Source organism: Lepidothrix coronata, unplaced genomic scaffold (genome assembly GCF_001604755.1).
Source record: "Lepidothrix coronata isolate B3197 unplaced genomic scaffold, Lepidothrix_coronata-1.0 Scaffold16, whole genome shotgun sequence".
NCBI classification, from domain to species: Eukaryota; Metazoa; Chordata; class Aves; order Passeriformes; family Pipridae; genus Lepidothrix; species Lepidothrix coronata.
Window position 1 is genome coordinate 6,980,074 of NW_016690196.1, and position 24,432 is coordinate 7,004,505.

A 24,432-nucleotide genomic window follows, 5' to 3' on the forward strand; every position below is an offset into this window, starting at 1 on the left:
CAGCAATGGTTCCAGTCTCTTTTCAGCCTCACATCTGAAAATCAGCACTACTCAGTGCCTTACTGGATCCAACTTTATACTCATCCCTATGTCAGTGAGCATAGTCTCCTCTTCCACCAGTTTCCTTGCACTGGACATGACTGCTTGCAGCTGGACCCACACACATGTCTGTGCACTGTGCTGTCAGCACTTCTGGGTCCAAGGAGAAAAACCAATTTGGCTCTGCATAGCCTAAGTTTGCCTAGCTGCAGTGAAGTTGAGCTCTGAGCCACTTTATCTTCTAAGTTACACTTGTGGTTGTAGCTTAGCAAGCAAGACATGCTCCATCAACAGGACCTGCCACCTCCCAGGCTTGTTTTCTTGGGTTTTCTACAGACCATGGCAGAGCCCTCTGTTAGAGCACCTTCACCCTTGAAAACAACTAATAAAGGATGGGGTTGTTGCTTCCTGGAGCAGAAGTAGCCTTTTTGTGGGATTCTGGACTTTCCAGTTTGGTACATGTAATGGAAGTATAATATAGGCATCATTCCAGAGTCTATAGGCCACCTCTAACTCAACACCTCTAACACCTCTACACTTGTGGTCCTGTCTCTAACAAAGAAGAGGCAGCCAGCACAGCGTATGCAGGGAGAGCCATACAGCTCCTCACAATGCTCCATGCTGCCTGCTTCACTTCTTTATGAAACACAGTCAAAACATCTATCTAGTACCTACTCCTGCTCATTTGTGACTAGTTTTGGGAGACACCACATCTCTCTTCCAAACCCTTCCCCTTCACACACTCTCACCTCTTATCTCCAATACGTTCTAGAAAGTGAGAGCCAGGGAAAAAAAACCGAAACCAAGAAAAAAACAAAAAAGGAAACAGAAACAGAAGAAAGAAGTGCAAAATAGGAGGGGGAGCAGGGAAGGGCATGAAGGTGCACAAAGAAAAGATGGTAAAGCAGTAGGAGCAACATGGGCTGACTACTGAAAATAACAGACGAGCAGAGTAAATGGGAGGAAGCTGCATCACAGCCTATCGACAGGGACTTTTGGAAAGACTCAATAAACAGCATGTACCCCTTGAAGCCACTGAAGGAATGTGGATAAGAAATCCACAAAAAGGACTGACTTTTATCTTTGATACCTGGCAAGCATTTTTCATCTTGCGTTCAGCTTTGTAAAACACAAGCCAACAGCCTGCTGGATATGAACAAGCACAGTGGTGTGAAAACAACATCTCTAGCCTGCAAGGCTGCTCTGAGGGGTGTATTGGTTTGGGGAATCAGATTATCTCTTCTCTCACATTTTCCTTACCCTCAATGAGCACTGAACAGCAGTGTTAGGAGCTAGACAGAGATGAGATTTTCCTTCTAGATGAGTTTTAAGATCATATAAGCCTTTCCAGCAAGATTATTTGTACTGTTCTTCTCAGGCACTGTAACTATTCTGAACAGAACTAAGACTGGAAAAACTGTTTGGATTATTCCCTTGTACCAGGCAAGCTAAACAATACCCTGCTTTCTCTCTTGCCCAGTCAAGTACTTGAATTGCATTAGAAGCAGTAGTTATGAAAAGTGAATATTAACACAAAATGTCTGCTGGCACTTTATGAATGGCAAAACACCTTGTAAAACTTTCAGCTACCCTGTTTTGGGCACATGAGCTTATATATTGTATCTGGGTATGACAGAGTTGATTTTTACCATAGCAGCCCTCCTAGTGTGTGCTTTGTGTGGGTAGCTAGGAGGGTGTTGATAACACACCAGTGTTTTGGCTACTGCTGATCAGCGCTGCACAGCATTAAACATTTCTCCCTCACCATTAGGCTGGGAGTGGGCAAGATCTTGGAAGGGGACATCATATCCAGGACTGCTGACCCAAACTGACCAAAGAGATATGAAAGGGGTGGAGAAGAGGGCATTTGTTATTATGATGTTTGTCTTCCAGAGCAACTGCTACATATAATGAAAATCTGCTTCCCAGGAAGTGGCTGGACATTGCCTACTGAAGGGAAGTATAGAATAAATCTTTTATTTTCCTTTGCTTCTCCATGTGGCCCTAGTTTTCATTTAATAAACTGCCTTTATCTTGATATGGGTTTTTTTCCATCTTATTTTCTCCCCCTTGTCTTGCTGAGGAGTGGAATGATAGAGCAGCTTTGTGGGCATCAAGGTCAACCAACCACGCCTTACTTACTCTGGATAATCACAGAAGAGGAATGATACCATAAGACTGAGGCACTAACCTGCCACTGCTCATATTACTCATTTACTCGTATTACTCATACCCCAAACTAATTTTCCCAACTAACTGATTAGAAATTATCTGTGGACTAGGGAAAACCAGCTCAGAAAAACCATGTATCATATTGAAGAGCAATTTGTGAATTCAAAAAGACAGAATTAATCAGACTAATGCATTAGTTAAGCACCATTTGATAAGCTCTCATGGGCAAAGGGAAGAAATCTCAATAGTGGCATTGGAAGATGTTAGGCTATCTAAGGGGACAATCTTATCCCATGGCTACCATCCATTTCCACTGAACTCACCTGAGCCATTCAGTGCTGGTCAGGCCTGTGTCAAGCTTCCCTGTCCAGCCTTGTAAAAAACACTCTGGTTCTCTTGCTGACAGGGCCAACGACAACCATGGCTGGGCAGACACCTCCACCTGTAGTGGCTAAGGGAAAACTCCCTTCCTTTGTGCTGAGTGGAGGCTCTGCTATGGTTGACTTAGCCAGTAGAGAGTACATACATGAAATGTGGAAAAAGCTCCTTGTTTCCCACCCCTACCAAACATCCAGCTATCCTTACAACATGGGTAGAAAGGACCTTGTTCTAACAGCAGGTCTCATTAACATATTGTCCCCTGTTACACATTGCCAGGGATGAAAAGAGATAGCTCAACGTGCTGTCAGCTGCAGTGACTGATGGTGTGTCCTATTTTCAGGCAGCAGAGAGCAGAGCTGAGGCAAGATCCTTCCCTCTTCACTCCCAAACGCCTGTGGAAAAGTTGCTGCTTTATCCCCAGGTCCTGCACAGCAATCTTACTAAGCTTCAAGGACTGCTTGTCCATCAAATGCTATTGATCAACCAGTTCTCCTTCCACCAGTGTGTAGGCTGACAGTCCCAAACCTCTCCTCCTCTTGCAGCCTAGAAAGACAGTATCTTCTTTCCCCTCTCCTGCTTTCCCTGGCTTTGCATCATGATGGCTGTTCAAACCATCCACCAAGCACACCTCCTGCTGATGCACTGGCTTCTTTATGCATCCTCTTCTACCTTCTCTTCAGGGTTGAGTCCTGCACAGCATCACATATGCCACTAGCACAACTGAAGGCAATGGACTGAAGAGCACAGATGTAATTTGCCTGTTCTCACTGCCTGAGCAAAAGTTGAAATTAAAAAAAAAAAAGAGCATCAATAGGGGTATTTAGAGTTGAAAAAAGACCTTTTGCCACTACAGAGTCTGGCTCTGCAGGTAGATGGAATTGTGTTGATTTGAGATCCCATATGACAGCATCTTGTGATCAAACATCAAACTGGCAGACAAGGTAGGCAAAAAAGAAGAGAATACTAAAGAAGTTTTCTGACAGATGTGACCTATAAGCCATCCTAAAACAGAAGGTCTGCTTTGAGATTCAGTCCCGGGCAAACACTGCAAGGCCAAGTCACTAACACCCAGTCCTAACACCAGTGAGACAGGATCAGCACAGCCCATATCAAGTGAAATGATGAACAGTAAAAAGGTGCAGTTTGTCACACCCCATGAGTTTTTTGGTCGACACAGCATCTCACATGTAGCTAAGGCCACCATCTGCTGCTTCACAAAAAGCCACACTCCCTTCATGGCTGCAGCTGGCTGGGACTGTGATGCTCTAGGCAAAGGGACTCACACATCCCTGTTCCATGTGCCCTGTCTGTGCTCCACACTGGGCTATCCAGTCAAGTGACCTGTCAGCTGGAGGATTTTTTGGTCGATGTGGCACTACAAGCCCATTCCCTTTTTCCAGGTAACATCAGGCCAGTGCACCATAGGGCACATTTTATCCAGAGCAGGTCCTTCCCTAGCTTACAAGACACAACTCCATCCTTTAAGTTTTTCATCTTCTAGTATGAAAAGCAGGACAGCCTTGTCTGCTTTTTAGCTATGTCCTAAAACAGGTATCACCTCCTCAGCTCTTGCAGCATCCCCCAGCTGAAAACCCCACCGCAGCACTACTGGGGGAATGCACAGGATGGGACCAGTGGGGTCACAGTGCCCCAGAGAGCCTCAGGATGAGGGCTATGGACCCAATCTGGTCTGCAGCAGTTGCCTTGGCAATGGCAGCATTGTGCTCCGGAGCCAATAAAATGTTAACCCCTTTGTTTGTAAAGCAAATTTGGCCACCCTGAACTGCTCTGCCTTGGGGAGAGCTGCCTTCTTAACGAGGCTTTGGCATTCCCTGGCCCCGAGGTGCAGCCCTGAGGCAACCTCCCAAAGCACTGCTCGGTTTCCCAAGAATCTTCGCCTAAAGCCATGGTTGCATGTGCAGAAGAAAGGAATTTTGTTCACTTCTCAGTGCACAGGGCCGGGCTGCTGCAAGGGCCACCACCTGCTCAAATATATCACCTTTCTGCATCATAGCCTTTTCTAATCTGGAACCCAACAGCATTTTCAACTAAACATTTATGGAAAAGACTGGTGTACTGCTTGCACATCTTCCCTTTCTAAAGCTACTAGCCCTTCTGAGTGCATGCAGAGAAGTGAGAAACACCCCTGCCCTCGGAGGGAGTGCCGGCGCCACATGCTAATGAAGCCTAAGACAGACAGCAGTTGACAGATACTACCGAAGTGGGCTCAGAGGACAGAAAAAGAACAACTCAGAGGCAGAAATGAAGTGATACAAATCCACAATCCGTGGACCTCGGCATAATACCTCTCCTGCTGCGTTGTGATGGCCATCAGCAGAGTTAACCTTCCACTCTAATCACAGTCATTAAATTCCTGCTAAAGTCCCTGTCCTATGTCTGTCCAAACAGCTCTTTTATCTGTCACCTCCCCACACGGTGTGCCCGGCTCCCCACTGCCACAGCTCTCATTAATGCTGCTCTGGCTGGCTGATGAGGCAAGTGGCAGCCGGCTCCCAAGCCCAGATGAGTTTTGTAGACAGCAGGGGATGTTTATCCAACATGGAGGGGATGAAAGTGCAAACAAAGAGAGACCATACAATTACTCAGGCATCGCACAGGGCCAGTCTCATTAAAGACAGTCTCCCTGACAGGAATTAATCTGAAGTGACAACCCAGTGAGCTAATTTAGCAAATGGGTTCGAGGCTTGGCCCAGTGCAAATTTCAGGGGGCTGTCTGGCAGGTAGAGCTGAACCTGCTCCTAGGAGAGGAAAGGCAGGAATGTGTTAAGCTGGATTGGTTCTGGCCCAAGACTGTGTATGAGAAGGTACTGAGGAGACAGCAGCCTCAGGTCTCCTTGAGGGGCACAATAAAGATTAAACTTTCCTACTGCACCAATAGCTTCTCCTTCCTCTTTCTCTTGCAGCCTCAGGTCACAGATGGGCTCTAGCTCATTAAGTGCATAGTAATTCTGCCACTATCCCCTGTAACCACCAGCCCAATTCAGATCTTTCCTTCATGATGCAACCTGCTCGCAATATTAGATGGCTTTTCATTTCTCTGTAATGTTAGAGCAGAGCCCTGGGAGGGGATAAAATACACAGAGAGAAAAAAGCAACTTAAAAGGCTTTTTATTTTTTAAGCAAAGATCTGGTCTGGTGAGGCTGCTTTGAATCCCCAAGCAATGAAAAGCATTTTCAGTTGGAGTGCAGTGCCTCAGTGCCTTTCTACACTCCAAGAATACATGGAAGAAAAGAAGCTGACCAAACAAATAGCCCGAAAGCCTCGTGGCATCTGCCTGTAACCAAACCACCCAGGGCTGTTAACTCATTGAGTTCACCAGTAAAGGTGAAGTAAGGTGGTTGGCATCTGGATCGCTTGCCTTGCAGCAAGAAACGAAAAAACCTTCCAAGCTGTCAGGACAGAAGGCTGTGCGGCCCCTTGGTGTTCCTCAGTGGGGAGGTTTGCCCCTCTGAATTGGCACTCAACAGAGCCACTGCCTAAGCCCCCCTGACCAATGCCCTTCAGGAAATAACCACCTCTTTGCTGAGACATAGAGCAGAGGCTTTGCAAGGAGCTTTCTTCAAGTTGCTATCATATGTGCTTTGCCTGGGTCAGTGGCTTCAAGCTGTCAAGCTGCTTATGCGGTTTTAATCGAAAGTTAATCCTTATTCTACTGGAACTGGTACGTCTGCTGCGCTGCTCGGCCTGCTCCACAGTGCTGGGAACAATCAGCTCTACTTGTCTGTCTTGCTGGGAGCCCCTATGTATTACTTGGGAAACCATATTCCCCCCGACTGCTTGCAGTCCCCCCAGGAATGCATGATCAGCCTTAGGGAGCCACTGTACAGGAAGAGTTCTAGGAGCCACAGTGCCAGCCAATTAATAAGCAGCACTTTGACTCTCACTCAGCTTCATTTTCAGCAGCTGCAGCAAGCAAATCTAATTCAGGGGTTCCCAGGTGCCTTGCAAACCATCCTACTACTTGGGGATCTTCACATTTCATATGCCAAGAGCTCTTTGAGCAAACCAGGGGCTGTGAAATGAAAACTAGCAAACCATCTTGCAACCAGTGGGCATCCGAGCTGGTTGCCCTTTGGATTCCAGCTCAGCAAGAGTTAATTCTCCCCTTTCCATGCCCTCTACCCCTGACAGCCCCTCACAGCCCCAAGACTGCAGGCTGCTGCTGCCACATTCGTTCACCTTTAAGGTGCTGAAAAGCCCCTACCATGACCACTAAGGCTGCAGAGCTCCCAGGGCTGGCTGGGTAAGCTTTCATCAGCTTGATGATGGCAATAAATCCATTGTGTCTGACCATGTGCAAGGCCCTTTTTACCTAAGGAGAATATTCCATTTCAATCCTAGCTCTCTAGGATTTTTCTGCCACCACAGCTAGTTCCTGGAAAGCCAGCATATCCAGTGAGGAGAGTGCGCAGGCAAACAGTAGCTCCGCATCCAGGCAGACAAATCCCCTTTCTTAAGAGCTCTCCAGTCAGTAATACTTTTAAGCTTTTGACGGTTATATTCAGTGAGGTCACTATGTTTTACAGTCCAACAATGGAACAGAAGTACGCAAACCTTACCCCAGGGGCCTCAGCACAAAGAAGAAGGTGTGACAAAGCAGCAGGGTCTTCAGGATATGGAAGAGGGTGATGGAGCAAGGGAAGGAGTGAAAGGTCAGGAGATGTCACAAGGCTTCTTGGAGTCCAAGTGAGACATCACAGGGAAAACACCAGGAAGGCAGAACAAGAGTATAAGGAAGTGGCAGGCTGAAGATGAGGGGGGATGTGATCCTCTGGGACAAGAAAATGAAAAGGGCTCAGTGAGACCTCGGCAAGGCATGTGGAAGGGGGAACCTTGCCATGAAACGCAAGTATTTTTGTTGGAGGAGGGCCAGGAGGAGGCAGTACTGTGAAAGACTTTTCCAATGTTTCCTGCTTGTGCTTGACAGAAGTGGGAAAAAACTCCCCTGCTTCCTCCTCCCTCTGCCCTCTCTTATTCAGACCCAGGTCACCATGATGAGACCTGTAGCCATTTCTAAGAGCCTGCCCATACATGAGACTGGGCTACAGCAGGGCCACAATATCACACTCCTCTAAAACACATCAGTCAATAGTTACAACTATATGGTGATTCTGCAAAACATTAACAGCAGTAACTAATGGAGTATGAACAAAACTGGGGGGAGAGGTGTGTTAAATTTGCATGGCCACTCAGCTCCCTTCATGTCATAACTCAAAGAAGAAAAGTGGGTTTCCCTTTTCTCGATCCCTTTCAGTAGAAGCTCAATGAAGAACAGATCCAAGATTACTTTTAAGAACTGTGCAAAAGGAAAAAAAACCCTCAACATAACCAGAGAAGGATAAAACCCACAAATTTGTTCACTGATTCGCAGTGCTGATAATAGCAAAACTTGGCTCAGAGGGAAGAGCTACTATGACAAACTGCCTTCATTATTAGAGGCTCCCCTGTGTCTTGTATTATTATTAAGTACTGACAACGTGCTCCACACCGTGTGAGTAACAAACAAAGGCTATCCCACCCCAGAGAGCTCACAATCAAATGGAGACATAAAACTGGAGCCTACTGTGCAGAACTAGAGGAAAAAGACACTTGAATCTTTTTAATTATTTTGTTTTCTATCTACAGTAAACAAACTTTCTCTTGCAAAATGCATTTTTTTCTCAGCTACCACTGAATGGCAAGAAACACCAATCTTAAGTGTCCCCATTTTTCAAAAATGTTGAACACAGGTGCTTTGCTGAGCGTGGATGAAAGTACTTGGCAATCCTGCTAAGTTAATCTGCTTTTTAAAAACATCAAACTCTTCTGTAACCTTCTCCAACCAGTGATGTCTTCAGATTTCACTGAGTTCTTCCCTCCAGCTCCCACCACCCAATATGATTTCTCTTCAAGCTAAGAAACGTTGAAACCCACTTTTCTTCCCCTGCAGAGTTCATATAGTCCAAATAGCTTAGTTACTGCAACAGTATGAAAGCCCTTCTGTAACACAAACAGTCTATGATTTTTCCCTGCAGTTCCTGCCTGGAGAGGTCTTCAGCTTATTCTCTTTTTTCTGTATGAGTGAGGAGGACGGAATACTACTTGTTTGAATCTTTGGCCTATAAAATCTACAATACCTACTAATGACTGTAGGGTATTGTTCCCATTAAACCTCCATTCAAAACACTGAGCATGAACAGTCCAATGGGAGCAGCAGGGCTTTGGAAGACCTGGATCGTACCCAACACCAGTGCTAAAAATGAACACTGAACTGTGCACTTGGCCTGTCTCTTACATTCTCTGGGGAAGGTGCAGGACCATCAAGACTGGGCAATTTCATCACTTTCAGCTCTTAATCAGCAAGGAGACATTGATGTAACTGCCTCCTTAATGGATGTCTTCCCAAGGGCATATGCTGAGGTTCCAGAAGAGCAGACCTTACCTGCCGGAGTTCCAGACGGTACTTGAGGATGGGATCCACAGCATCTGGCTCCTTCTGTGTCCACTGTAAGATGTAAGAGTAATTCTTGGACTGCTTCTGGCTCAAGGTGGGATTGGGAGTGTCATAGTAAAACTCTGGGCTATAAGCTTTTGCTGGAGGGGGAAAAAAAATAAAAGAGGGAAGAAAGTAAAAAGGTGGGATCAAGGGGAACATAAATTACAAAGAGATGCGGTGAAAGTGGATCAGCTCCACTCGCCCAACTCGTCCACCTGCCTCTGACATGATGGACACCTTTACTGTTGCACTGATGTGCCACCATTTTCTGTGACTCGATACTGCTTTCACAGCTTAAACTACTGGGAGGATTAGCAGCCCTGCAACACCAGTGGGGCATGACCAGCACCTGAGAAGGTGGGAACAACTTCAGTTCTCCAGCTGGAACCAGCTCTAATCTTTTCTCCCTTGCTTTGTAGTTTAGATTGAGGTAACAGCTTTAAACTGGCATTTCTCCTGTTTCATCTGCTGCTTTACAGAGACTCCTGCTAACAAACTCTGAGGAAAGATCATTTGGCCAGTAGGTCATAGGAAAAGTGTTATTTATCACACAGGGACCATGGCATTAAAAAGGAGACCTTGCTCCTTCTGCACCTCCCCTGCCTCGGCAACACAGTGCTCGAGCCTCTTTGTAGCACAACAGTCACCTCGGCAGCAAAGGGGATGCTGACCTCAGCCTGGGTAAAAACAGCAGGAGATTTGGCAGGGGCGGAGATGTCTTTTCTAAACTCACATCTCGCCTTAAAAACAGAGTGCAGCAGAAGAAGGGAAACACAGGAGAAACAACGTACCAGAGAGAAACTAGGCAGTTCAGGGAAGAAGGGACTTTGCACGATTTCCCCAGCCACTGCTGTCCTGAACCACTACTAAACAGAATTTAAAGGCTAATGCCATGCAACCCCTCAGCTGAAGGACTAATGCACAGGGCCCAGAAGCAACTCGAGGTCTTATCCACAACTGTTTTTGCTCTATTTGAAATTATCTTCATTTCATCCTGTGAACTTCAATTTTTGTCAGGTCCTGTCCTGAGCCAGGTAGGAGCTGGACCTGAACAAAAACCCAGCTCTCTGGGTTCAGATCCAATCTGAACCTGCAGTGACCAGAAAGGTGCCTAGGCAGCAAGGGACACTGGAGAGCAGAACAGGCATAAACTGTCTCCCCAGGCTATCTGCTGCACCTTTCCACTTGAATTACAGAATTGCCATTCTGTGTGGTTATAATCAGGCTCGACAGGATTCAATGTTTTGTGTTTTTTTTTTTTTATGAACTCAGATGTATAATATTGATATTTATTTCCAAGTCTTTTTTTTCTTATTATTTTTATTGACTTGAATTTTGGCACAAGCAAGAAGTTCAGAACCACCTCAGAGACTAATTGCTGCTTATTCAACTTGTATTGACTGTGGAAGTCAAGCTTCATAATGGATTCAGAAATAAAATCAGAACTGATGATAATCATCATCCTGCATGATATTAATTCCTTATTAATTGACTCAAAGATGGAAATGGAAGTTAAAAAAAAAGCTTTTTGGCCTTTTGATAGAACTCCTGTACATCAAAATATTTTCAGAACTTCCTTTCTGGAAACTTTTAGCATTACTGGAAAAGTTTTTCTTTTGCTTAGAGCCTATGGGAAGAGCTGAAGGTTATTCACTCTGTCTTTCAGGGCTCTTCTGTGCTTGTGGCTAGTGGGAGAGCAGGTTATGGCCACTATGGGCTGCCTGATAACTTGCTCAAGAAGAGCGGGTTGGATGTCTCACTATCTTTACAAAACATCTTGGAAAGCTCATCACCCATCCGTAGATTAAAGTAATCCCATCCTGGGCAGATTCATGTACTCTATTTCCAGTACATGTGTGACCCCACAGTCACAAATGAGTCACTGCTTCCTTGTCACATAGGAAGGTTTATGGTCTTCCTTCTGTAGAGAAGAAACAAAACCAAAAAGAGACCATGCCATTCTGCCCACTTACACAGGAAGGCTGTAGCTGATGTGAATTAAAACTCCAGCAATCCTGAGCCCAAGTGTAGCAGTCTAGTCACTGGATTATTTTTCAGGTTGCTCTACAGGCTCTGAAAGTCTTAACTGATTTGTAACTGTCCAGGAAACAGGCAGAGATGTCTCGAGCTGTACAGCTACCATCAGGTATCAATGCCTTGGAAACAGAGAAGGGATGCAGAAAAATAAAGGCTTGCTTCTTTCCTGATCAGTGCTCTCTGTGGATGCAACTTCCTTCTGCTGAGGGAATTCTTATCTAAGGCACAGCATGGCACACTGCGTGGCAATAAGTATTTGTTCCTGCTCCCAGCAAGAAATTCCTGGGAGCATTCCCAAAATTGATAGGGACACAGTTTTCTGTGATGGCTCATAGAAGGATATGGTTTGCCATCACTTAGTGATGTGAGAGTTATGAAAAAAGGGGAAAGAGGGACAAAGCTCTCAAGAAAAATCCACCGCCAGACAAATGCCAGGAAATTTCAAGGGGTGAGAGCAAAGTCCTGAAAAGGGACACAAACAGTTTGGATTCCTCCATTTCTGAGAGCATCTCAGAGTTACAGCATACCTGAGCTTTTCCAAACCTTACAAAAGATCTGCTTCAAAATCAGGCCTCTCTGGATGTTATTTATTCTCTTTTTTCATCCCTGACTTGAAAAGTATTATAAATTGACCCCAAATCCAAACCCCAGTATTTGAGTTGAATTTATTGCTTATTAAGGCAACTTCATGGGAGAGCTTTTCTAGAAACTTGTTCCCAAGTCAATTCTGGGGTCGTGAAAAAAGCAGATTTAATGATCATCTGGAGGAGCCAGGTCAGATGTGTGGTTTTAGATGCTATAACTCTGCCATCCCTCTTTGCAGTTGCAGGAGCTGGAGAGGAATCCTATTATGGTGGATGATGGATTCACAGAAAACTGTGAGCTGCAAATCTACTGAGTACTAGTGTCCATATCCACCTCATGTTTTTCCTAGGAAGCATCATGAGACACAAACGGACAGGAAATATAGGGAAGGTACAGAAATACATAACACAGTTTTTGTTTCTTGGTTTGTTTGCTTTTAAAGGGGAAATTAGATGTTTTGGAGCCTGCTGGAGGTATGTAGAGAGCTTTTCAATTCCCCATGGTCAATACTTATCACTGATACAGGTTGTCCAAGCTTGAAAGCTGATGGCAGCCTTGAATATAAAGTCCTGTATTTTTCAGGCAAGTGGTTGAACACTGTTAAAATGTAGCAATGGCTAGCACTAACTGCTCCAGGTCCATCTGCCTGAATGATGGAGACAGATCTCCCTGTTGGCTTATGGAAAACCATTCCTCCTGAACAGAATGCTGTGTACAGAGGAGGCAGTAGAGGTTGGTTTTATTGGTACCAGTTTATGAGGAGCAAGCTTCTCACCTCTGTGACCCCATCCAACAGCTTGCTCTGATGTGGATTCTGTGACTTACCAGACACCTGGAAGAGGCAGGTGGAGACTCCCACGTCATTGGAAATGCTGCACTCGTAGGTCCCACTGGTCTCCCGGCTGACACTGTCCACCTTCAGCTCCGAGTAGTCCTGCTGCTCTGCCAGGGGCTGTGCCAAGAGGGTCCCATTGAAACGCCAGACAGAGGTGGCCACCTTCATGGGGCTGCCCTTCAGCATGGTGCAGCGCAAGGTGACACTGTGCCCCATGCCCTGGCGTACATCCTGGAAGGCTGGCTCCACCACGGGGGGGACTGGAGACCGAACAGAGCAAAGACAGGGATGCAGTCAGGGAACAACCATCTCACTCAGCACGGTCACCCTGACTACCTCTGACGAGGCAGACACATATGATTTCCAAGGGGATATTTATTTTCTAGTGGGAACAGGATCCGTCAAACCAAAAGCAAGTCATTTGACATCTCCTAACTGGGCTGTGGCCACATCCCACCTCCCTCCTATTTATGAGGTAGGGGTGGCCTTTAGCAAGTACTCCTTCCACACTGAGACACTGCTTGGAGGAGCTACCAAGCCCTCCTTTTTCGTGCCAAAAGTGCAAACCTAGCAGCTGAATGTCACGGCTTGGATTCAACCCTCAGATCCTAATCAGAAAAAACATAGTCCTCTTTTGCAGAATGAAATGCACTCCCTGAGCAGGCAGGTAAGCTCCCAGTCAGTTAAATTCATGTTCTTCTTGTCAAAGTCTGGCAGGGTTATCAAGGACACCGTGCTTAGATGGAGGGATATGCACTGGCTGTCCCTACAGACCTGAAGGGGTGTTAGAGAGCTTCCCCCAAGTACATCAATACAACACATCAGGGACCAGCTACAGGGACTCTGAGTCCTATTTTTATATCTGAAAACAATGCCCTGATGTTGGGAGGTGAGTCACATCTATCCATGTCAGCTTCTCTACCGGTAGTGTGAGAATGGGAATGGCAATGTGTATTCACCTCCTTAGCAAACGGAGACTACCATGTCTTGTTCTTCAGCACTTGTAAAAATTTACAGGAACCTCACAATTTGGGCATGGTTGAAGCAGAGCAAGGAGAATGTCTGGATTGGTACTGTTTAGGTTACCCCTTATTTAATGCAATTGCAGAGGACTTCAGTCTCCACAGCTATCTGATAAACATGTTTCACTTGCAATAAACTTTTAATTAAAACACTACAGCATAGGGATAACCAGAAGCTCTCCATCTAAAATGAGAAAAGCTTCCTGAACACAAAACAGCTGTTCGCCCAAATGTAAAAGATGGAGAACTGATTTAGAGCAGCTTCAGCACAATCACAACTCACCTTCTCTGTGTTCAAAGCACCTGCTCTTCCAGAGATGATTTCTATGCACTACAGATGTGCAGAGCACCCACCTCCTCTAAAGGTCCACAGAACTGCCAAGCACAGCCAGGCCCAAACACCTGCAGCACCCAGCATCTGAAGTGCCACGAACACCCCCGACAACTACCATGGGTTACTCAGCATCCCTGCTGCCCTGAACACAGCCATGACAGGAGGGCTCCAGCTCACCGGTCTCTCCTCTCCCATAGCCTGACCCCCAGCAAGACTCACTGACACCTCTGTAACACTAGTGACATCTCCATCTTCACCACAGATGAAGGCGGTGCACACTCTGTCCCATAGGTAGGCACGCATAGGCACAAATGCCTCTGTGGATATGCAGTTTACAATCATCCGCTCCACCTGGCAGCCCTGGTTTGACATGGCTGATTGTTTTCAAGATACCTGTTCTCAGCTCTCAGTCTCTGGGCCCCTTGCTGCACTTCAGTGGATTAAAAGCAGCCCTTGACTGAGATGAGTGGCGTGGTCAGCTCATTACAGATGGCTTTGCTAGCAATGTGTCTCTGCAAGTGCTCCAAGTGCTGACTTGCCTTTGGCTCACGTCTCCCACCTCATGGTGAGAATAACGTGAGAAGTTGTTTGATTAGACCTAGTGCCACGAATGTGTCATCTCCATCCCTAGCTGCTATCCCATTTCTTCAGTCACATCTGCTCCTTAATTGAAGCTGGTGGGGTCTCACATTACAATCTAGGCCAGCTGGTGATATAGGGGAAAAAAAAAAAGGAAAAAGGGAGGAGAAGAGAAAAAAGAAGGCTTAAAAAAATGGCATAGCAGCTCCAGAGGTACTCAAAGCGGTTTCTCTCCTGAGGAGGAGAGAGAGGGGTGGGAGAGCAGCTTCCCCCACTGCACCTGGCTGTGCCTGTCTATGGGGCTGGGACAAAGGAAGAGAAAAGGTCTGAAACTGGACAAAGTGCTGACTGCAAGGAAACACACTGCAGGGAAGGTGCCCTCCTGGGCCTCACTGAGAGAGTGTCTGGAGCTGGTAAAGGGTCACAGAGGAACAGAGTTGAGATGCCCCAAATGCTTCCTCAGGTCACTGGAACAGCCGGGCAGCCAAGGATGCAGAAGATATTTAATCTTCTTCAGCTGGGAAATGGGATTTCCTTGATTTGCACTGGGACAGGCTCTGGGCCTATGTTATCATTTTGCAAAGGGAATGTCTGAAAGTGCCTCTAAATTAAAAATTGATTACATTTTCTTCTCTTGTCTCTGGCACTAGGAAACACCCAATGAGCATTAACTCTGCAGGTAGTTCTGTAGCTCCTGGGTTTTCTGAAGAGAGGGATGAAGTAGATCATCCCATTGCTGCAAAGCATACAGAACTATACCAAGGGTTAGCTATTCCCAAAGGTTCCCAATGGATATGAAAACAAAGAAAGGTCAACAGCATTTACAGAGCCAGACATCAGCTTCAGCCTCAATGCCTGCTGGGGAGTCCACACTTGTTCAAGAAGGTTACATACAAAAGGTAGACTTCCCAGAAAGGCAGAGATTCAGTCTGTAAAACCTAGCTGCTAACAACACAGCCTTTTCTGTTTCTGTTCTTTTCCCCTGGCTTAAAGGCAAATGAAAGCTTGTTTAAATGAGCTGGTGCTCCTACTCGCTAGAACTGGGAACTGAACAGCTCCTGAGATGGGGACTGTCTCAGAGCAGAGACCTCCCACATGACTCCTGCACAGACACCGTTAGGGAGCTGCAGGAAAGGATAATGATTTCCCAGGTGCCTCTTATACCTACAGGCAAGCAGCATCCCTTCTGGCTAGAAGAGAGCAGTATCTGGCTATTCTGGCTGGCTAAGCTGCCATGATGCTCTTTGAGGACCTTGGGTATCAGCCCAGTTTTTAGCCCAGTTACAAAGCTGAGTCCTTGCCCAGACATTCTTCAAATGCCTTTCTGTATCCCCTCCCTGAACTCCAATGCCTGTGTCTGAAATGCTTTTTTAAGCAGCCACCACATTGCAAGCAGCAGTTGCTACACTTAAAGGAGGTAAAAACCCTCCCAAAACAGGGTTTTGGGATCTCCTGGTAAGAAACACAGCAAACAAATATAGACAATTACTGATCTCTCTCAACACATAGCTTAAGTCTAGAAGAGCTCACTGGCAAGAGGAGTGATGAAAGGGGTGAAGAGGTAATGTTGAAGTGAGGCTCCTCCAAGCAACCTTGTTAAGATGCTGTTGCTGCAAAACACAAGGCAGGGCAGCCTGCCTTTGCAGCAGAATTAGCTAGTTAGGAGCAAATCAAATCAGCCAAACGCAGGCAACCTACTCTAGCATGCCAAGCACCCTAAAGCAAAGCCAGGCTGCAGGCAGCTCCCTTGCTGTGAGCCAGAGCAGATGCTCTGCACTGAAGGGTTGCTAAGCTAACACAGTGTTCACAATGATGAAAAACAACAGCGAGGAAAGCACAACAGAGAAATGTCAAGCACCAAGGAGCGTTGCTTTGTGTCCCAATAACCTCTTACTTTCTTGGTTTCACTGGAAATAACCAGAATTGAAATGTTCATCCTGCTAGGTGAGTGAGAAGTGCACTGGCTGATGAGTGGTGGTTAACTTGGTTTAAGTCTGTTTTTATTTTAGCCTTGAGGAAGGGAAGAGTGTTCTTCCTTACAAGAGCCAAAGAGCTTGAAGGAGAGACCACACTTTTCTTGCACTGTTACTGTGCTGTCCTGCTTGGGCAGAGCTCAAGAAGGGGTATCCAGCCATCCCTGCAATACTGTCTGATTGCTAGAGATTCCCATCAAATTCAGAAGCCTCCAGAAGGCAGAGATGTTTCTTTCACCAGTGATGAAGTCAGAGCATCCCAGGATGGCAGAGATGCACTACAGAAAGTTTTTTACTTGTGAGGTAAATATATATATAAAAAAAATCACTTAAATTAGAAAATGGGGATGCTGTCATGAGTCTGCTCAATCTGGTATAGATGAAGGGCAAAAAAAGGCTCCTATTGGAGTGGACTGATGCACAGAAATCAGTGACAAGTTTAAACACAAAACATGATCTATAGAACAGGGGAGTACTGAGAGAACAGACCTCGCATTAATTGCTCAGGCAATAACTGAGAAGGTTGAATATCATAGACACCACAAGACAACGCTACTATGCAAGACACATGCCAAGTCTCCTTTCCCACCGTAGCTTGAGAACTGATCAATTCCCAAATGCTGGCTCATTTTGGAAGGGTTGTCAGAGCTGAGGAACTCACTCATAACCTGCTTTCTGACTTAAAGGCAGCTTTGTCTCCTGTGTAGCCACCCTGACCAGCGGCTGACAACAGCCATCTCTGTAGGTGGTTAGCTGCCTGCATTGTACTGCTGGTCTGTGGAGCTGCCATGGGCTGCTGCACTCTTATTTTTCTACAGGAATTTACTTTCTGCAATGCTTCCTCTGCTGCAAAGAGCACCACAGTGCAGCAATGTCCAGGAGGAAAAAGAGAGGCACAAAACAGAAGGATGTCCTAATAGAGGTCATACAAACAGGCAGCATGAGACAGAAGCAGCAAGGACTCCTGTATCCTGACCCTCAGTATCTGGTTTCCTGAATCAGAATACCTTCCATAACAGGACCCATATCCCAGTCCTTCCATCCTTAGCCCAGGCTTCCTTCTCTGTGAGGAACACCTTCTACTCTACCAGAGTCAACCTTTACATTTTTATTTAAATTTAGAAAGTGCAATACGTAACACAAGTGACAAAAATAGCAAGCCTTGCTAGACTAGAAAGCAGCTTTATTTTGAGTAGCTTTCATTCCACCCTACTAACTGACCCCCTCAAAGCTTAACTATGCATCATAGCGCCAGTGGGACTCCTGCCTTTAACCATCACCTTATCCCATGTGTGAGACCTAACTGATTGCTCACTTGCTGGATTAACATTGCAAACGACACATAGATAACCTGGTATGAAAGACTGTACTTTGTGATTAGTTACAATTATTAGCTGTGTCTTGTTATCCAAAGTAGTTAATGGCATCAGGCAGTAATTTCTCTCTCCAGAAAGCAAATCAGCACAGGCAGCTATTAGGGCCTTATGAGACCTGTATGACCCCATTCAGCATCCATTTAATTTCTTAAAGGTATCCCTCTGTAGTCATACTGGATGCAATCTTCCCTAATCTCCTCCAGACAACCAAAGCAACCCCAGCAAAAGTGCCTTCCCTATCCAGCCTCTGGTCCCACAGTCTGGGGTAATAAAGATGTTACAGGCATCAAAGATACTGCACCCCTTTTCTCACAGCAGGTAGAGAACACCAGGGTTTCAGCTCTCTACCAGAGCTCTGTACTCAAACAAGTAGGAAGCTCTTTTATTATCACAAGGCTGGGAAATCACAGTTGAGCAATTCTGTTCCTTGCCACAGCACCCACACCCTTGGAACACACATTATGCACCAGCAGTTTACCCTGTGAAGACAAATATCCAACCCATATTTACAAGTCCAGTCTCATATGCTTGTTTCTGAGAGATATAATTGAGTAGTTAGAAGCAGGGAGATGGAGGAAGGCTTGTTCAACCTATTTCAAAAGCCAGAATCTCTTTCTTTCATCTTAAATGCCTTTTGCCTTTGCACTTCAGTCTCCCCATGCGTAAAGAGATAAAACGTCTGCTTTTTGCATAGTGCTTGAAAGCCAAGTTGCAAGTATTGTTATTTCAAAGAAAACAAATTTGTTTGTGTACATTTTCTGCTAGACAAGTGGGTGCAGGGTCTGGAGAGGCAAGTCTCAGAGCAGAGAATGCTTAGTTCTGTGCTAGTTGACTGCTTTTAAAAGAAGAGCAAATGAAATGTGTTCACTACCAGCTTTTCTGCTTTCCTCTTCCCTGAACTTTCCAAGCCAATTAGCTCAACCAGTCTTCACCTTGTTTTAATAAAGAGGGATTTACTAAAGGATTTCCTCTTCTGCATGACAAGCTGTGCTGATTAATACATGAGACCCCTAGCTCACTTTACAGAGTGCTTTGAAGAAACTCCATCCTGGGTGGGAATTTCCAGACCTTCAGCCTCACAGACATGCCTCCTCAAAAAAAGATCTGTCCCAGACATGCTGGAATGCCACTCAGACTCACTGCCCAATTAATTCGTGCTAACAGGACACTACAAAGCCAAGTATTCTCCTACAGTGTAAAGCCACCTCATTCCCATGCCTCACTTATCTTCAAGCACCTGGTTTCAAAACACTACACTCCTCTAATTGAAAAAGATAAGTGGGAAAAGATGGTGTATGTACAGAAAACACATACACATTTGTATGTGAAAAGCATGCTGATAATCCTCCCCCCAGCCACATACCACCCAATTAGCAAAGTTGTGCACAAGAGAAAAAACGAGGGTGAGAGAGTGGGTATTTCAGTGCTAATACCATTAATTACTACCAGACCAATGGCATAACCCAAACTTGGATTTTTTTTTTTTCACAGACAAACATGAAAATATTTTCTCTAACTCACAACCAATTTTGCTAATTATAACATGGTCAAGCAGAATGCCGGCCAGGGTGGATCTGCCCACCCTTCATTCTCCTACCCACCCACATACCCACAGGAAGGGAGCCCTCCCATGTGTAGCATTGTCGGATCACCAACTATCTGTTTAAGTTCTGCCTGTCTTCTACAAGATAACAAGATATCAGCTCACACCCATGCATCTGTTATTACATACCTCTGTTTAACAAATTGGGCTGTCAGTGACAAGCCGCTCCCAAAAGTATATAAATAGTTTAGATGCAAACATTCACTAAGAGTCAGCCAATGATATTCTCTCCCCAAAAGCATCCCGTATGCATTAATTTTTGGCAGAGAACCAGTTATCTTACTACTCAATAATTCATAGGTAAGCTACTCAGCTGGGTAGTTCTGGGAATAAAGCAAATCATTGCCAGTGCAAACTAAGGAAAAGAAAAAAAATAAGATCAACCCACAAAAAAGAACAAAATGAGATTCTTCTTCCAAAACAGAGAATCCACATCTTTCCTCTTCAGAGTTTATCACTAGTTTTCCTTACTATATAACCCAACTCCCTTGCTTCAGTTTAAGCCTACTGCAAGTCCTCCCCACAGGTGTTTTTATGTCCTATGTTATTCTGCCCTATCCCCAGTAGCTCCCAACCTGAAGAAATACTAGAAGGAGAAAATTCTTAGTCCTCTTCTCCTCCTCCCAAAGTCCTTGACAAGAGGATGTTGACATGTTATGTGTATGAGTGTGTATGTATATGTATCTTTACAATTCCTCTTTCTCTCCTTCCTCTCTTCTTCAGGTGGTAGAAGCACAGCTTTAGTCAGTTCCTATTTAGATTTTGTTTTCCCTGAGCAGAAACACTGTCCTTGGCTTTTAAATGCCAGAGGAATCACATGCAAAAAGTCTAGGAAAGAGAAACTTAAAAGAGAAACTTGAATCTACATCTCTGACTCTCCTCATGTGCCTGGCACAAACAGCAGGGCATAGGGGCCCAATAATGGGGCAGAGATCAACAGGCACCATTTACAACCTTGAATGCAGAGCAAAGTAAATGCACAGAAGTGGCCAGTGCCACCCTCCTATATGAACCTCTCCATGAACTCAGTTCCTTGTTTAATGAGTTGATCAGTAGGCTGAGTCATAACATGCAGCTGAAACTTGGGCAGCATATCCTGCTCTTGGACAAGACACATCTCTTGTTCTCAAACTGCTGCGTGCCACAAACAGCTAACCTGGGAAGGAAAACAGACACTGGCCTGCAGTGTCATATTCCCCATAGCAAATATAGTGATTACAGTGAATTAGTGCCACCACTAGGGCTACATCCAGAGTATGCAGCTGCCACCTACAAGGAATTGTTCAAGTTTCCTCTTTTCTTCTACAGGGGATCTCACCTGCAACCAGAGGAGCTACTGGACAGAGGTGAATGCTGACTCCAAGCAGCAATCCAATAGAAACAGGTTCCTATTCTGCCACCGCCTTAGCAATTCACTTGCCTCCATATATTTACACCCTTTTAATAAAAGAACTGAAAGTTAAAAGCAGGGAGGCTGCAGGAGAAAGTACCTCTGAGAACTGCAATCCTGTCAAAACAGAAAAGAGTCCCTGCTTTAAAAATGCAGTGATTGTCAGGGTTGTAGGGGGTCAGAGATTTCTGCTCACAGCTGGGACACAGCATTATCTCACCTTCTGTTTTCAGTTTGAAAGCTAAATTGGGACCACAAGACAATCCCTTCACAACTGCTTTCAAAACACATAGGCAAAGCAAGAGGCAGCACAGGCAAAACCAGAAATACTGATTTAAAAATCAGACCTACTTTAATGATGGGGTAGTGGGATCAGAGCTGGAAAGGGGAGAGATCCAAGCCAGAAAGAGCCTGCTAGGGGAAGAAGGGCCATCCAAGGCAATTAAGATACTAATACTAACCAGCATTCCTTAATATGTTTACTTGGAAATCTTTGTCCGTACTAGTAACCAAAAAGGACACACGGGGCAAAGCTATACCAGGAAGAGGTAATACAATGGTTCACCACTTATCTACGGAGTGAAAAGAGGACAAGCTTCCCCATTAAAACAGGCTTTTCCTCAGCCTCTCCTTCAGGCCTAGTAGGGAATTTGGATCAAGGAGAAAGAACTCTGCATAGAGCAACATGCAGTTCTCCATCACTTCTCTATCAGCTACCTCGGAGTTCTGCTGCCAATTGTTTAATATCCTGCTCCACTAACTGCCACCATTACCCCATTTTTCCATCCTTCACTCATGATTGGTCTTGATTCATCTGAGGAAGATGACGACAATGAAAACGTAACTGTTCAGAAAGAGTCTGAAAGAATGCTCAAACTAAAAGATTTATGGCAAACGTTCAGTTTCATAGATTAAACAGCTGAGGTCAACAGATATCAAAGCAATTTTTCCCATAAGAATTAATGTAACAAGGGGGGTGGTACATACAGGAACTCAAGAAATGCATGCATTTTAAAAACACAGGCTCAGTATATATGGCACAGAGAAAGGAGAGGAAGGAACATTTTTTATTGTAAGCATTTTTACTGTCACTCTTTGGATGGTTACTGCTTCATCATTGTCATCATCATCTTCAGATGAATCAAGGTAGATCAAATCAATCAAGGGCAAAGGATAGAAAAATGAGGATAGATTCAGGAGGTCATCAGATGAAATGGCTGAGGTCTGTCATAATAGTGACTGGCTCCAAAAACCAGCTGCCAAATAGTCACCTTCTCTGCCATATGTAGGTCCTGTCTTTCCTCTCCTTTCTTCACACCATTACCTGCACACATTTAAAATGTGTGAATTCCATAACGGCCTTTGCTCAACTCCTCCTCTATTAATTTATTATGAAAAAAATACTTTATCTGTCCTATTAGTAACTGTCATAGCTTTTCATGAATGTTTCTTCAGTGCTAGTTACAGAGAATCATCTCCCTATACCTTATTCCCAAAACAGCTAATTGCTTATGGAGACAGCAGAGGATTTGGCAGTCCCATTTCTTCAGGTATGGATGATATCACCTGTCTCAGAGGATGACATGGACTCAAGCTGTAGAGGACTTACTCCCACATTGGAAACCTCGTGTCTTCTCTCTGCATTGGCACTGTGTTTCCCAAGAAGCAGCAGCACACCAGCCTTGCCGCTGAAGAAGATGCAGCCCTGCAGCTCCTGTCTTTCCCTGTGTTAGGAAAGCAGTGTCACTTATGACAGCTGCAGGTGCTGTGGGCTCCCAGAAATCACTCTCCAGGACTAGGGGTCTCCTCTGCAGCAGAGGGCACAGGATGGAGGCCAATGACAGAACTGGCAACAATTCAGTGACCACAGCCTGCTCCCTCAACCTCCCCATCTGGCTGTCATCTCTGTCCCATCTCCTCTGGACTTGGACCAGCAGAGGGAAATTTATTAACAGTCCCACTCACTGGATAAATCTGATCTGACATTCAATTTTCTGTGACTGACCTCAAACCGGGTCAGTACGGCAGGAACCATTTCGAAGAGAACCATCCCTGCAATGTGGGCACTTGCCTATCTCACACAGACACTTTTTCATGTTGACTTGAGGAGAGCTTAGGCTGCAGAAAAGCTGATATGCAGGACAAGTGGGAGTACACACTCGAATTCTCTCGATTCCTGGATTTTGTTCCAACAGATAAATGTCTGAACTTGGTTCCATAAGTTTCCACTATTCTCATTCCCAACTCTCCTGGGACACAAAAGGTAAAGCCGTTGCCTTCCTCATTCTGACCCACTGCATCAAGATCTCAAAGTGGATCCTGGCCTGAGCCAATCCATCAGCAGTCATCAGTCTGAAGGTTTGCAGTAGCACATACTACAACATAGGATCCTGCTCCTTCCACTCTCTCCATGACAGATAATAACACCTCCCAGAATCAGATACTCCAGGTGAGAAGGGCATTTTAAACAAGTTTCAGCAACGTTTGCTGAGCTATCCCACTGTGGTGTGCAAGAAGAAGATTCTGTGTACGGTTCTGGAAAGAAGCTGCGTGGACTCAAATCTGGTAATATCTGTGGCTAAATCTGTGATAAAAGCTAGCAATGATGGAAAGACAGGCTTTGTCTGTTTGTAAGACTCTCACTAGATCTGTGTACCCTGATCTGAATTCATCAGTGCAAAAATGGCAGAATGACAGACTTACAACAGACCATAAAAGTGTCATAGAAAGTAGGAAAAGATGTGGGAAACATCATCCAGCCAGGTCTTTGAGGGGAAATTTTTGATAGCATCCTGTGAACATCAGAGGAGATAAAATTATTCTGTACCCTCCATACATGTATTGCCTATAGCAGTACAAACATCAATCAACTGGGTCAACATAAGCAAATGAGGCCTCAGAACATACAGCAATAACCCTTTTTATTCCTCACTGATTCCATAAAAAACCTCATGGAAGATGAATGTGGGATGCAACATTCCAAGTTAAAAATGAATGATGATTAATATAGTTTTATGGGTCCTTGGCAGACAAACTGGGTAGTGTTTGAGAAAGCAACAAGAAAAGTAACTATTTTGTCATAACATCCTCAGGCTTTGGAAAGATCCTGGCTTGCTTCCACACGACAGACTAATTGAAGATGTAATACTATTCAAATGCAGCCCACATTAAGCCGATTAAAAACACATTAACTGAAAGGGTTCAAAAAGAAATTTTAAATGGCTGCACACACCACTGGGATCTCTCTAGCAAGAAGAAAGACCTATTCCAGGAAGACGTCTCTAGTAAGAACCCACACAAACCTCTTAAACTGATGCTATTTCACATTTCCATCAAGGTCAAAAATTCAGCTAGCAGGTTGGCATGGCTAAAGCGTATAAATTATAAATCCCTGTTCAGGATGTGTAGCCAACATCACACATTTTTCACATTTCAGACACCTTTAGTGTCTGAATGACCTTGCATCCATTTGCAGATGGGGTGATTGGGTGCAGACTTTGGCATGTTTGTGGCATGTGGCTTGTGCTTTGCTTCCTTCCCTCCCACACAAAGGCATAACTGACAATCACCATTCTTAAGTGCCTATGTTGGGATAATATACCAACATCT

The 24,432-nt window shown here is 45.0% G+C and overlaps 1 protein-coding gene across 1 annotated transcript in view; it reads right to left on the reverse strand.

Moving 5' to 3' along the window:
* MDGA1 (MAM domain containing glycosylphosphatidylinositol anchor 1) overlaps positions 1-24,432 on the reverse strand; it is a 143,611-nt gene that overhangs the window by 39,117 nt on the left and 80,062 nt on the right. Inside the window, exons 9-10 of the mRNA XM_017806850.1 lie at positions 12,537-12,806; positions 9,036-9,187 (exon numbers count right to left, since the gene is read on the reverse strand). Of these exons, the coding sequence (XP_017662339.1) occupies positions 9,036-9,187; positions 12,537-12,806 (422 nt within the window). The remainder of the gene's footprint in view (positions 1-9,035; positions 9,188-12,536; positions 12,807-24,432) is intronic.